Raw genomic sequence first — 11,065 nt, forward strand, 5'->3', positions numbered from 1 at the left:
AACATCATAGATACAAACGTCTCACGACATACTGGAGGTAAACATCATAGATACAAACGTCTCACCGACATACTGGAGGTAAACATCATAGATACAAACGTCTCACACCGACACACTGGAGGTAAACATCATAGATACAAACGTCTCACCGACACACTGGAGGTAAACATCATAGATACAAACGTCTCACCGACACACTGGAGGTAAACATCATAGATACAAACGTCTCACCGACATACTGGAGGTAAACATCATAGATACAAACGTCACGCAACAGACAAACGTCTCACACACTGGAGTTAATCATCATAGATACAAACGTCTTACCGACATACTGGAGGTAAACATCATAGATACAAACGTCTCACCGACACACTGGAGGTAAACATCATAGATACAAACGTCTCACCGACATACTGGAGGTAAACATCATAGATACAAACGTCTCACCGACCAGACATACTGGAGGTAAACATCAATAGATACAAACGTCTTACTGACATACTGTAGGTAAATATTATAGATACAAACGTCTCACCGACACACTGGAGGTAAACATCATATATACAAACGTCTCACCGACACACTGGAGGTAAACATCATAGATACAAACGTCTTACCGACATACTGGAGGTAAACATCATAGATACAAACGTCTCACCGACATACTGGAGGTAAACATCATAGATACAAACGTCTTACCGACATAATGGAGGTAAATATCATAGATACAAATGTCTAACCGACATACTGGAGGTAAACATCATAGATACAAACGTCTCACCGACATACTGGAGGTAAACATCATGGATACAAACGTCTTACCGACACACTTGAGGTAAATATCATAGATACAAACGTCACACTACCACTCTGGAGGTAACATCATAGATGTAAACGTCTTTCTGACATACTGGAGGTAAACATCATAGATACATATATATCGTCATACAACCCAAGGTCACAGTGACACCCGTCATACAACTCAAGGTCCATATTTAATTTTCATATGAACACACATTTTTTAAAATAATTTTTCAATACTGCAGCCTATCCAGCCACCTTTGATTCACAAATAACAGAATTGTGTTGGTATTCGTTTCTGGCCCAAATTCAATATGGCCGAGAACAATATTCAAACATGGGTCTGTTAAGTGGACTGCTATTTCTACCCCATCGGACAGAGCTATCTGCACTTCCGGTGGAGGTAAGCGTTTTTTTAATCGCGCATTATTTGTAGTTATTAACATTTTTGGGGAAATACAGGGGTAGAAAAAGGATCATTCCCTACCTGTAGAGTAGGACAGGGAAATCTTAACCCTCGGAGGAGATTCACGACAGTCTAGCCCTCGGCAAGCGTCGGGTTAGACAATCATGAATCTCCTCCGAGGGTAGAGATTAAGCCTCGGGTTAGACAGTCATGAATCTCCTCCGAGGGTAGAGATTAATCCTCGGATTAGGCAGTCGTGAATCTCCTCCGAGTGTAGAGATTAATCCTCGGGTTAGACAGTCGTGAATCTCCTCCGAGGGTAGAGATTAATCCTCGGATTAGGCAGTCGTGAATCTCCTCCGAGTGTAGAGATTAATCCTCGGGTTAGACAGTCGTGAATCTCCTCCGAGGGTAGAGATTGTTCCTCGGGTGAGACAGTCGTAGACAGTCGTGAATCTCCTCCGAGGGTAGAGATTAATCCTCGGGTTAGGCAGTCGTGAATCTCCTCCGAGGGTAAAGATTAATCCTCGGGTTAGACAGTCGTGAATCTCCTCCGAGGGTAGAGATTAATCCTCGGGTTAGGCAGTCGTGAATCTCCTCCGAGGGTAGAGATTAATCCTCGGGTTAGACAGTCGTGAATCTCCTCCGAGGGTAGAGATTGTTCCTCGGTGATGAAACAGTCGTGAATCTCCTCCGAGGGTAGAGATTAATCCTCGGGTTAGGCAGTCGTGAATCTCCTCCGAGGGTAGAGATTAATCCTCGGGTTAGACAGTCGTGAATCTCCTCCGAGGGTAGAGATTAATCCTCGGGTTAGGCAGTCGTGAATCTCCTCCGAGGGTAAAGATTAATCCTCGGGTTAGGCAGTCGTGAATCTCCTCCGAGGGTAGAGATTAATCCTCGGGTTAGACAGTCGTGAATCTCCTCTGAGGGTAGAGATTAATCTGAGGGTAGAGATTAATCCTCGGATTAGGCAGTCGTGAATCTCCTCCGAGGGTAAAGATTAATCATCGGATTAGGCAGTCGTGAATCTCCTCCGAGGGTAGAGATTAATCCTCGGTTTAGGCAGTCGTGAATCTCCTCCGAGGGTAGAGATTAATCCTCGGGTTAGACAGTCGTGAATCTCCTCCGAGGGTAGAGATTAATCCTCGGGTTAGACAGTCATGAATCTCCTCCGAGGGTGCTGGTGGTGTGGAGAGACACGTGAAGAAACTTTAATGAGAAAACACCAAATTCAAAATTCCAATTTTACGATAGTGAATTGAAAGAAATTGGGATACTTGGTTGTAAACTACCTAGTACATACATGCAGATTGTGTAATACATATACATGCAGGTTGTGTTGTATGTTACTTGAATTAAATTAGATGTGTAAGATATCTCAAAAATAGGGAATTTAATGTAGAAAACCTAGCCAGAAATAATTCTATATATACGCTAAACGTAATTATGCCATGTAGTCAAAACTTTTTACTGTAAAAGTGAATATTTTCGCCAGTATTTAATTTCGAGATTTGTAAAGATAAAACTTTCGCGATGTTGATATGTTCGTGTTAGACCCTACCTTCAAACTTGTGGCTACATACCTAAATTGTTCATACATTCACAAAATATTACGCGCGGCGGAACATTTCGCGATCAAGCGAATTAGCGGAAATTTGCACTCGCGTAAATCTCCATGTTACAGTAAGGACAGACTGGTGGTCTTTGGCTTCCTTTTTATCCCACATATATCCTTGTACACTGCATGATATTAATGTTATTAGTGGACAGTAGGGAAATCAAAAACTCTCCCACCACTCTCCGACGTATTCCTGAAACACTGCCGGTCACCGGCCTAACGTATTACATGTAGTAGGTATTAACGCAAGGCATCGGAGTGGGCGCGGGCTAACCTATCGCAATTTCTATATAATTTGATCACATTTTCAAAGATATTTTAATGTCTTTTGTTTTATATCCTTTCAAACGTCACAATCACTTAAGAACATTGCAGGTTATGGAGATGGGTGAACGACAGAGTACCTTGAGAAAATCCAGCGACATACGATCTGTACCTGAAAAAACACCCACTTGCAACATGTCAGAACCGACCAATTAAATATAGCGACACCCGTCATACAACCCAAGGACACATTATCACCCGTCATACAACCCAAAGTCACAGTATCACTCGTCATACAACCCAAGGTCACAGTGACACCTGTCATACAAGTCAAGGTCACAGTGTCACCCGTCATACAACACAAGATCACAGTGACACCCGTCATACAACCCGAGGTCACAGTGTCACCCGTCATACAACCCAAGGTCACAGTATCACCCGTCATACAACCCAAGGTCACAGTATCACTCGTCATACAACCCAAGGTCACAGTGACACCCGTCATACAACTCAAGGTCACAGTGTCACCCGTCATACAACCCAAGATCACAGTGACACCCGTCATACAACTCAAGGTCACAGTATCACTCGTCATACAGCCCAAGGTCACAGTGTCACCCGTCATACAACTCAAGGTCACAGTGGCACTCGTCATACAACTCAAGGTCACAGTGACACCCGTCATACAACTCAAGGTCACAGTATCACTCGTCATACAACCCAAGGTCACAGTGACACCTGTCATACAACTCAAGGTCACAGTGTCACCCGTGATAAAACCCAAGGTCACAGTATCACCTGTCATACAACCCAAGGTCACAGTGTCACTCGTCATACAACCCAAGGTCACAGTGACACCCGTCATACAACTCAAGGTCACAGTGTCACCCGTCATACAACTCAAGGTCACAGTGTCACCCGTCATACAACCCAAGATCACAGTGACACCCGTCATACAAACCCAAGGTCACAGTGTCACCCGTCATACGACTTAAGTTCACAGTGTCACCCGTCATACAACTCAAGGTCACAGTGTCCAGTCACTCGTCACCGTCATACAACCCAAGGTCACAGTGACACCCGTCATACAACTCAAGGTCACAGTGTCACCAGTCATACAACCCAAGGTCACAGTATCACCTGTCATACAACCCAAGGTCACAGTGCGACCCGTCATACGACTCAAGGACACAGTATCACCCGTCATACAAACCAAGGTCACAGTGTCACCCGTCATACAACTCAAGGTCACAGTGACACCCGTCATACAACTCAAGGTCACAGTGTCACCCGTCATACAACAAAGATCACAGTGACACCCGTCATACAACCAGGTCACAGTGTCACCCGTCATACAACTCAAGGTCACAGTGACACCCGTCATACAACCAAGGTCACAGTGACACCCGTCATACAACTCAAGGTCACTGTGTCACCCGTCATACAACACCAAAGATCACAGTGACACCCGTCATACAACCCAAGGTCACAGTGTGTCACCCGTCATACAACTCAAGGTCACAGTGACACCCGTCATACAACTCAAGGTCACAGTGTCACCCGTCATACAACCCAAGGTCACAGTGACACCCGTCATACAACTCAAGGTCACAGTGTCACCCGTCATACAACCCAAGGTCACAGTGTCACCCGTCATACAACCCAAGGTCACAGTGACACCCGTCATACATTTCAAGGTCACAGTGACACCCGTCATACAACTCAAGGTCACAATGTCACTCGTCATACAACCCAAGATCACAGTGACACCCGTCATACAACTCAAGGTCACAGTGTCACCCGTCATACAACCCAAGGTCACAGTGTCACCCGTCATACAACCCAAGGTCAACAGTGTCTCACCCGTCATACAACCCAAGGTCACAGTGTATCACTCGTCATACAACCCAAGGTCACAGTGACACCCGTCATACAACTCAAGGTCACAGTGTCACCCGTCATACAACCCAAGATCACAGTGTCACCCGTCATACAACCTCAAGGTCACAGTGTCACCCGTCATACAACTCCAAGGTCACAGTGTCAATCACCGTCATACAACTCAAGGTCACAGTGTCACCCGTCATACAACCCAAGGTCACAGTGTCACCAGTGTCATACAACCCAAGGTCACAGTGATCACTCGTCATACAACCAAGGTCACAGTGTCACCCGTCATACAACTCAAGGTCACAGTGTCACCCGTCATACAACTCAAGGTCACAGTGTCACCCGTCATACAACCCAAGGTCACAGTGTCACCCGTCATACAACCCAAGGTCACAGTGACACCCGTCATACAACTCAAGGTCACAGTGTCACCCGTCATACAACTCAAGGTCACAGTGTCACCCGTCATACAACCCAAGGTCACAGTGTCACCCGTCATACAACTCAAGGTCACAGTGACACCCGTCATACAACTCAAGGTCACAGTGTCACCCGTCATACAACCCAAGGTCACAGTGTCACCCGTCATACAACTCAAGGTCACAGTGACACCCGTCATACAACCCAAGGTCACAGTGACACCCGTCATACAACTCAAGGTCACAGTGTCACCGTCATATACAACCAGGTCACAGTGTCACCCGTCATACAACCAAGGTCACAGTGACACCCGTCATACAACTCATGGTCACAGTGTCACCAGTCGTCATACAACTCAAGGTCACAGTGTCACCCGTCATACAACCAAGGTCACAGTGTCACCCGTCATACAACTCAAGGTCACAGTGTCACCCGTCATACAACTCAAGGTCACAGTGTCACACCCGTCATACAACCAAGGTCACAGTGACACCCGTCATACAACTCAAGGTCACAGTGTCACCCGTCATACAACTCAAGGTCACAGTGTCACCCGTCATACAACTCAAGGTCACAGTGTCACCCGTCATACAACTCAAGGTCACAGTGTCACCCGTCATACAACCCAAGGTCACAGTGTCACCCGTCATACAACTCAAGGTCACAGTGACACCCGTCATACAACTCAAGGTCACAGTGTCACCCGTCATACAACTCAAGGTCACAGTGTCACCCGTCATACAACTCAAGGTCACAGTGTCACCCGTCATACAACCCAAGGTCACAGTGTCACCCGTCATACAACCCAAGGTCACAGTGTCACCCGTCATACAACTCAAGGTCACAGTGTCACCCGTCATACAACTCAAGGTCACAGTGTCACCCGTCATACAACCCAAGGTCACAGTGTCACCCGTCATACAACTCAAGGTCACAGTGTCACCCGTCATACAACTCAAGGTCACAGTGTCATCCGTCATACAACCCAAGGTCACAGTGACACCCGTCATACAGCTCAAGGTCACAGTGTCACCCGTCATACAACCCCCAAGGTTTGTTTTCCGTATCCTGTGTTAAGAATGGAGACACAGAGAACACATATCCCCGTCTTGATATCCAATAAGAATACAGTTAATTGAAAACGAGATTGTAACGATGATAGTATATCTTTCCCACGCTACTCCTCGGTTGTCATATCTGAGCTTCCATGTTGACAATATCTCAGGTCATGATAAGGCCACATCAAATAAATCAATTGTTCGTCGGGAATCCCGCTCTTAAAATATTTAAGTCAAGAAAAAAATGTAAAAAAAAATGCAGCGCAACTTAAAAAATATCGGCAAATCCGGATTGTTTTACACGTTTCCATACGGTTAAATTCGTCGATTCTAGGCATGACTACATACTACCAGGCAGGCAGTGGGGCACTGCTTGATAGCCACTTTCCTGACCACCACCCCAGCGGCCCTAATTATAGCAGCCTGTTTGGCTTGGTGTTGTCACATTCACGTGTTTCTGTGTATTACAGCTGAGGTCGATCAGCCGATTAAATCAGCCGATTAAATCGTCTGAGAATAATTCAATTCTTTATTGCTCTTTTACAATCACATAGTAATTCAACAGCAATATAAACAACAGAAAAGAAACAACAGCATGAATAAACATAAGGTTTATACTGGGTGCAGTCCCACTCTCCTCAGTTCAAGGGACTGTTTTATGAACAGACAAGACTGTTGTATAAACTTAAAACTATCGTTCATTAGTACGATAGCTAACTTATCCACGTCCGATAGATCTCCATAAAGAAAATTGGAAACATGGGTGCCATATTTGAGTCTGATGTTTCGAGTGATTTGACAACTAAAGAAAAAGTGACTTTCATCTTCAATTTCATTGCAGACTTTGCAAAGTTTTTGATAACGTAGAATAGGAAACAATCATCTGGCCTTTTCAAGGAATTCCGTGCATCATTGATAGTGAGGATTACTTCAAAAACAAACACTGCTTACAACTGTTAATGATTAACTCACGTTTTGAATGTTTAATAGGCGATGATAGTGTAGTTACAAACTTAGCAATCATAAGGCCGCCATTTTAGGTTGATGTTTTTTAGGATTTCACTAATAATCATCATGGGTTTTTTTTTTTTTTTTTTTTTTTTTTTGGAAAGGGGATTATTTTTCCAGAAATTTTGTGCAGATATCAGACAAAAAATTGAGAAAATAATAAAACTAATGATAGTAAATAAATTTAAATTAATCAAATTTCAAAGAAATTCAACCTTTTTTTTACCTCTCTCAGAATAGATTCTAGTTACATTTTGATTATTACTGTAACAGGTCTGAAACTATTTTCTAAAATCAGTACTTAAGTTGTAATGAAAATTAAGTACATTACATTGCTTCATTATCCATAATTGTGAAACATGTTAAACTGATTCAAAAAAGCCTATCGGTAGTATTTTCTTTTTTAAGTTTTCAGTTCGGAATAAAAGTTTTTAATCCTGGAGAGCTAGCCTTGTATTTTTTCGTTTGTATCAAAACTTGATCAGATCAAGAAGGGTCTCAGCTGAATCATTAAACTATGATTTTTTTTAGATAATATTGATTTTTAGTTATTTTTGTCAGTGACAGGATGCGAAATTAATATACTTATAATCAATTCAATGTTAATATTCTGAAATGTTAAAAAAATGCTATATATTAGCGCTTGCTAGGTAATTGGATCTGAAAATTTGAAAACCGATATTTCATTAAAAATAAAAAAAAACAACAATCGCTTGCTTGCTCCCCCTTTTTTCCCCAGTTCCTGAAAAACAACTGATTTATTTGGTGTGGCCTAAAAGGAACTGGCAATTGGTTTTGACATGTGAACGCCGAAGGTAAAGATTGTTTTTTACGCCATGGGTAGGGATTGTTTGTTACGCCATGGGTAGGGATTGTTTGTTACGCCGTGGGTAGGGATTGTTTGTTACCCCGTGGGTACGAATTGTTTGTTACGCCGTGGGTAGAATTGTTTGTTACGCCGTGGGTAGAGATTGTTTGTTACGCCATGGGTAGGGATTGTTTGTTACCCCGTGGGTAGGAATTGTTTGTTACCCCGTGGGTAGGAATTGTTTGTTACGCCGTGGGTAGAGATTGTTTGTTACGCCGTGGGTAGAGATTATTTTATTACGCCGTGGGTAGGGATTGTTTGTTACGCCAAAGGTGAAGATTGTTTGTTACGCCGGGGTAGAGATTGTTTTGCTACGCCGTGTTAGGGATTGTTTGTTACGCCATGGTAGGATTGTTTGTTACGCCATGGGTAGGGATTGTTTGTTACGCCGTGTGTAAGGATTGTTTGTTTACGCCGTGGGTAGGGATTGTTTGTTACGCCGTGGGTAGGGATTGTTTGTTACGCCGAAGGTGAAGATTGTTTGTTACGCCGTGGGTAGCGATTGTTTGTTACGCCGTGGGTAGGGATTGTTTGTTACGCCGTGGGTAGGGATTGTTTGTTACGCCGTGGGTAGGAATTGTTTGTTACGCCGTGGGTAGAGATTGTTTGTTACCGCCATAGGGTAGGGATTGTTTTGTTACCCCGTGGGTAGGAATTGTTTGTTTACCCCGTGGGTAGGAATTGTTTGTTACGCCCGTGGGTAGAGATTGTTTGTTACGCCGTGGGTAGAGATTATTTATTACGCCGTGGGTAGGGATTGTTTGTTACGCCAAAGGTGAAGATTGTTTGTTACGCCGTGGGTAGAGATTGTTTGTTACGCCGTGGGTAGGGATTGTTTGTTACGCCGTGGGTAGGGATTGTTTGTAACGCCGTGGGTAAGGATTGTTTGTTACGCCGTGGGTAGGGATTGTTTGTTACGCCGTGGGTAGGGATTGTTTGTTACGCCGAAGGTGAAAATTGTTTGTTACGCCGTGGGTAGATTGGATTGTTTGTTACGCCGTGGGTAGGGATTGTTTGTTACGCCGTGGGTAGGGATTGTTTGTTACGCCGTGGGTAGGGATTGTTTGTTACGCCGTGGGTAGGGATTGTTTGTTACGCCATGGGTAGAGATTGTTTGTTACGCCGTGGGTAGAGATTGTTTGCTACGCCGAAGGTGAAAATTGTTTGCTACGCCGAAGGTGAGGATTATTTGTTACGACGTGGGTAGAGATTGTTTGTTACGCCGTGGGTATGGATTGTTTGTTACGCCAAGGGTAGGGATTGTTTTTAAATCCGTGGGTAAGGATTGTTTGCTACGCCGAAGGTGAGGATTGTTTGTTACACCGTGGGTAGAGATTGTTTGTTACGCCGTGGGTAGGGATTGTTTGTAAAGCCGTGGGTAGGGATTGTTTGTACGCCGTGGGTAGGGATTGTGTTTTTTACGCCGGGGTAGAGATTGTTTGTTACGCCGTGGGTAGAGATTGTTTATTTACGCCGTGGGTAGGGATTGTTTGTTACGCCGAGGGTAGAGATTGTTTGTTACGCCGAGGGTAGGGATTGTTTGTTACGCCGTGGGTAAGGATTGGTTGTAACACCGGGTTTGAGATTGTTTGTTACGCCGTGGGTAGGGATTGTTTGTTACGCCGAGGGTAGAGATTGTTTTGTTACGCCGTGGTTAGAGATTTTTTGTAAAGCCGTGGGTAGGGATTTTTTTGTAACACCGAGGGTAGAGATTGTTTGTTACGCCGTGGGTAGGGATTGTTTGTTACGCCGTGGGTAGGGATTGTTTGTTACGCCGAGGGTAGAGATTGTTTGTTACGCCGTGGGTAGGGATTGTTTGTTACGCCGTGGGTAGGGATTGTTTGTTACGCCGAGGGTAGAGATTGTTTGTTACGCCGTGGGTAGGGATTGTTTGTTACGCCGAGGGTAGGGATTGTTTGTTACGCCGAGGGTAGGGATTGTTTTTAACGCCGATGGTAGAGATAGTTTGTTACGCGTGGGTAGAATTGTTTGTTACGTACGCCGAGGGTAAGGAGATTGTTTGTTACGCCGTGGTTAGAGATTGTTTGTTACGCCGTGGGTGGGGGGATTATTTGTGCCGTGGGTATAGATTGTTTTGTTACGCCGTGGGTAGAGATTGTTTGTTATCCCCGTGGGTAGGGATTATTTGTTACGAGGGTTGGGATTGTTTGCTTCGCCGTGTAGGGATTGTTTGCTACGCCGAGGGTAGAGATTGTTTGGTTACGCCGTGGGTAAGGGATTGTTTGTAACGCCGATGGGTAAGGGATATTCTTTGTTACGCCATGGTAGTAAGGATGTTTGTTACGCCGTGGGTAGTGATTGTTTGCTAAAGCCGTGGGTAGGGATTGTTTGTTACGCCGAGGGTAGGGATTGTTTGTTACGCCGAGGGTAGGGATTGTTTGTTACGCCGTGGGTAGAGATTGTTTGTAACGCCGTGGGTAGCTGATTGTTTGTAAAGCCGTGGGTAGTGATTGTTTGTTAGTCCGTGGGTGAGGGATTGTTTGTTTTGGCGTGGGTAGGGATTGTTTGTTACGCCGTGGGTAAGGATTGGTTGTAACACCGAGGGTAGAGATTGTTTGTTACGCCGTGGGTAGAGATTTTTTGTAAAGCCGTGGGTAGGGATTTTTTTGTAACACCGAGGGTAGGGATTGTTTGCTACGCCGAGGGTAAAGATTGTTTGTAACGCCCTGAGTAGGGATTGTTTGTAACGCCGTTGGTACGGCTTGTTT

At 44.5% G+C, this 11,065-nt stretch overlaps 1 protein-coding gene across 1 annotated transcript; it reads left to right on the top strand.

The window, feature by feature from the left end:
- Positions 1-2,963: 2,963 nt before the first annotated feature.
- On the top strand, positions 2,964-6,479 carry LOC138322363 (adhesive plaque matrix protein-like). Its single transcript, XM_069266403.1, has 5 exons — positions 2,964-3,049; positions 3,295-4,058; positions 4,578-4,980; positions 5,065-5,699; positions 5,737-6,479. The coding sequence occupies exons 1-5, from the start codon at positions 2,964-2,966 to the stop codon at positions 6,477-6,479; spliced, it is 2,631 nt and encodes an 876-aa protein (XP_069122504.1).
- The last annotated feature ends 4,586 nt before the right edge of the window (positions 6,480-11,065 follow it).

Source organism: Argopecten irradians, chromosome 4 (genome assembly GCF_041381155.1).
Source record: "Argopecten irradians isolate NY chromosome 4, Ai_NY, whole genome shotgun sequence".
Taxonomy (NCBI): domain Eukaryota; kingdom Metazoa; phylum Mollusca; class Bivalvia; order Pectinida; family Pectinidae; genus Argopecten; species Argopecten irradians.

What these genes read in the sequence shown, in the direction of transcription:
- LOC138322363 (XM_069266403.1), top strand. Translation starts at nt 2,964, where the DNA reads ATGTTATTAGTGGACAGTAGGGAAATCAAAAACTCTCCCACCACTCTC. An exon ending in CTGCCGGTCACCGGCCTAAC is followed by an intron (nt 3,050 to 3,294) that starts GTATTACATGTA and finishes GCAACATGTCAG; the next exon opens with AACCGACCAATTAAATATAG. An exon ending in ACCCGTCATACAAACCCAAG is followed by an intron (nt 4,059 to 4,577) that starts GTCACAGTGTCA and finishes ATACAACCCAAG; the next exon opens with GTCACAGTGTGTCACCCGTC.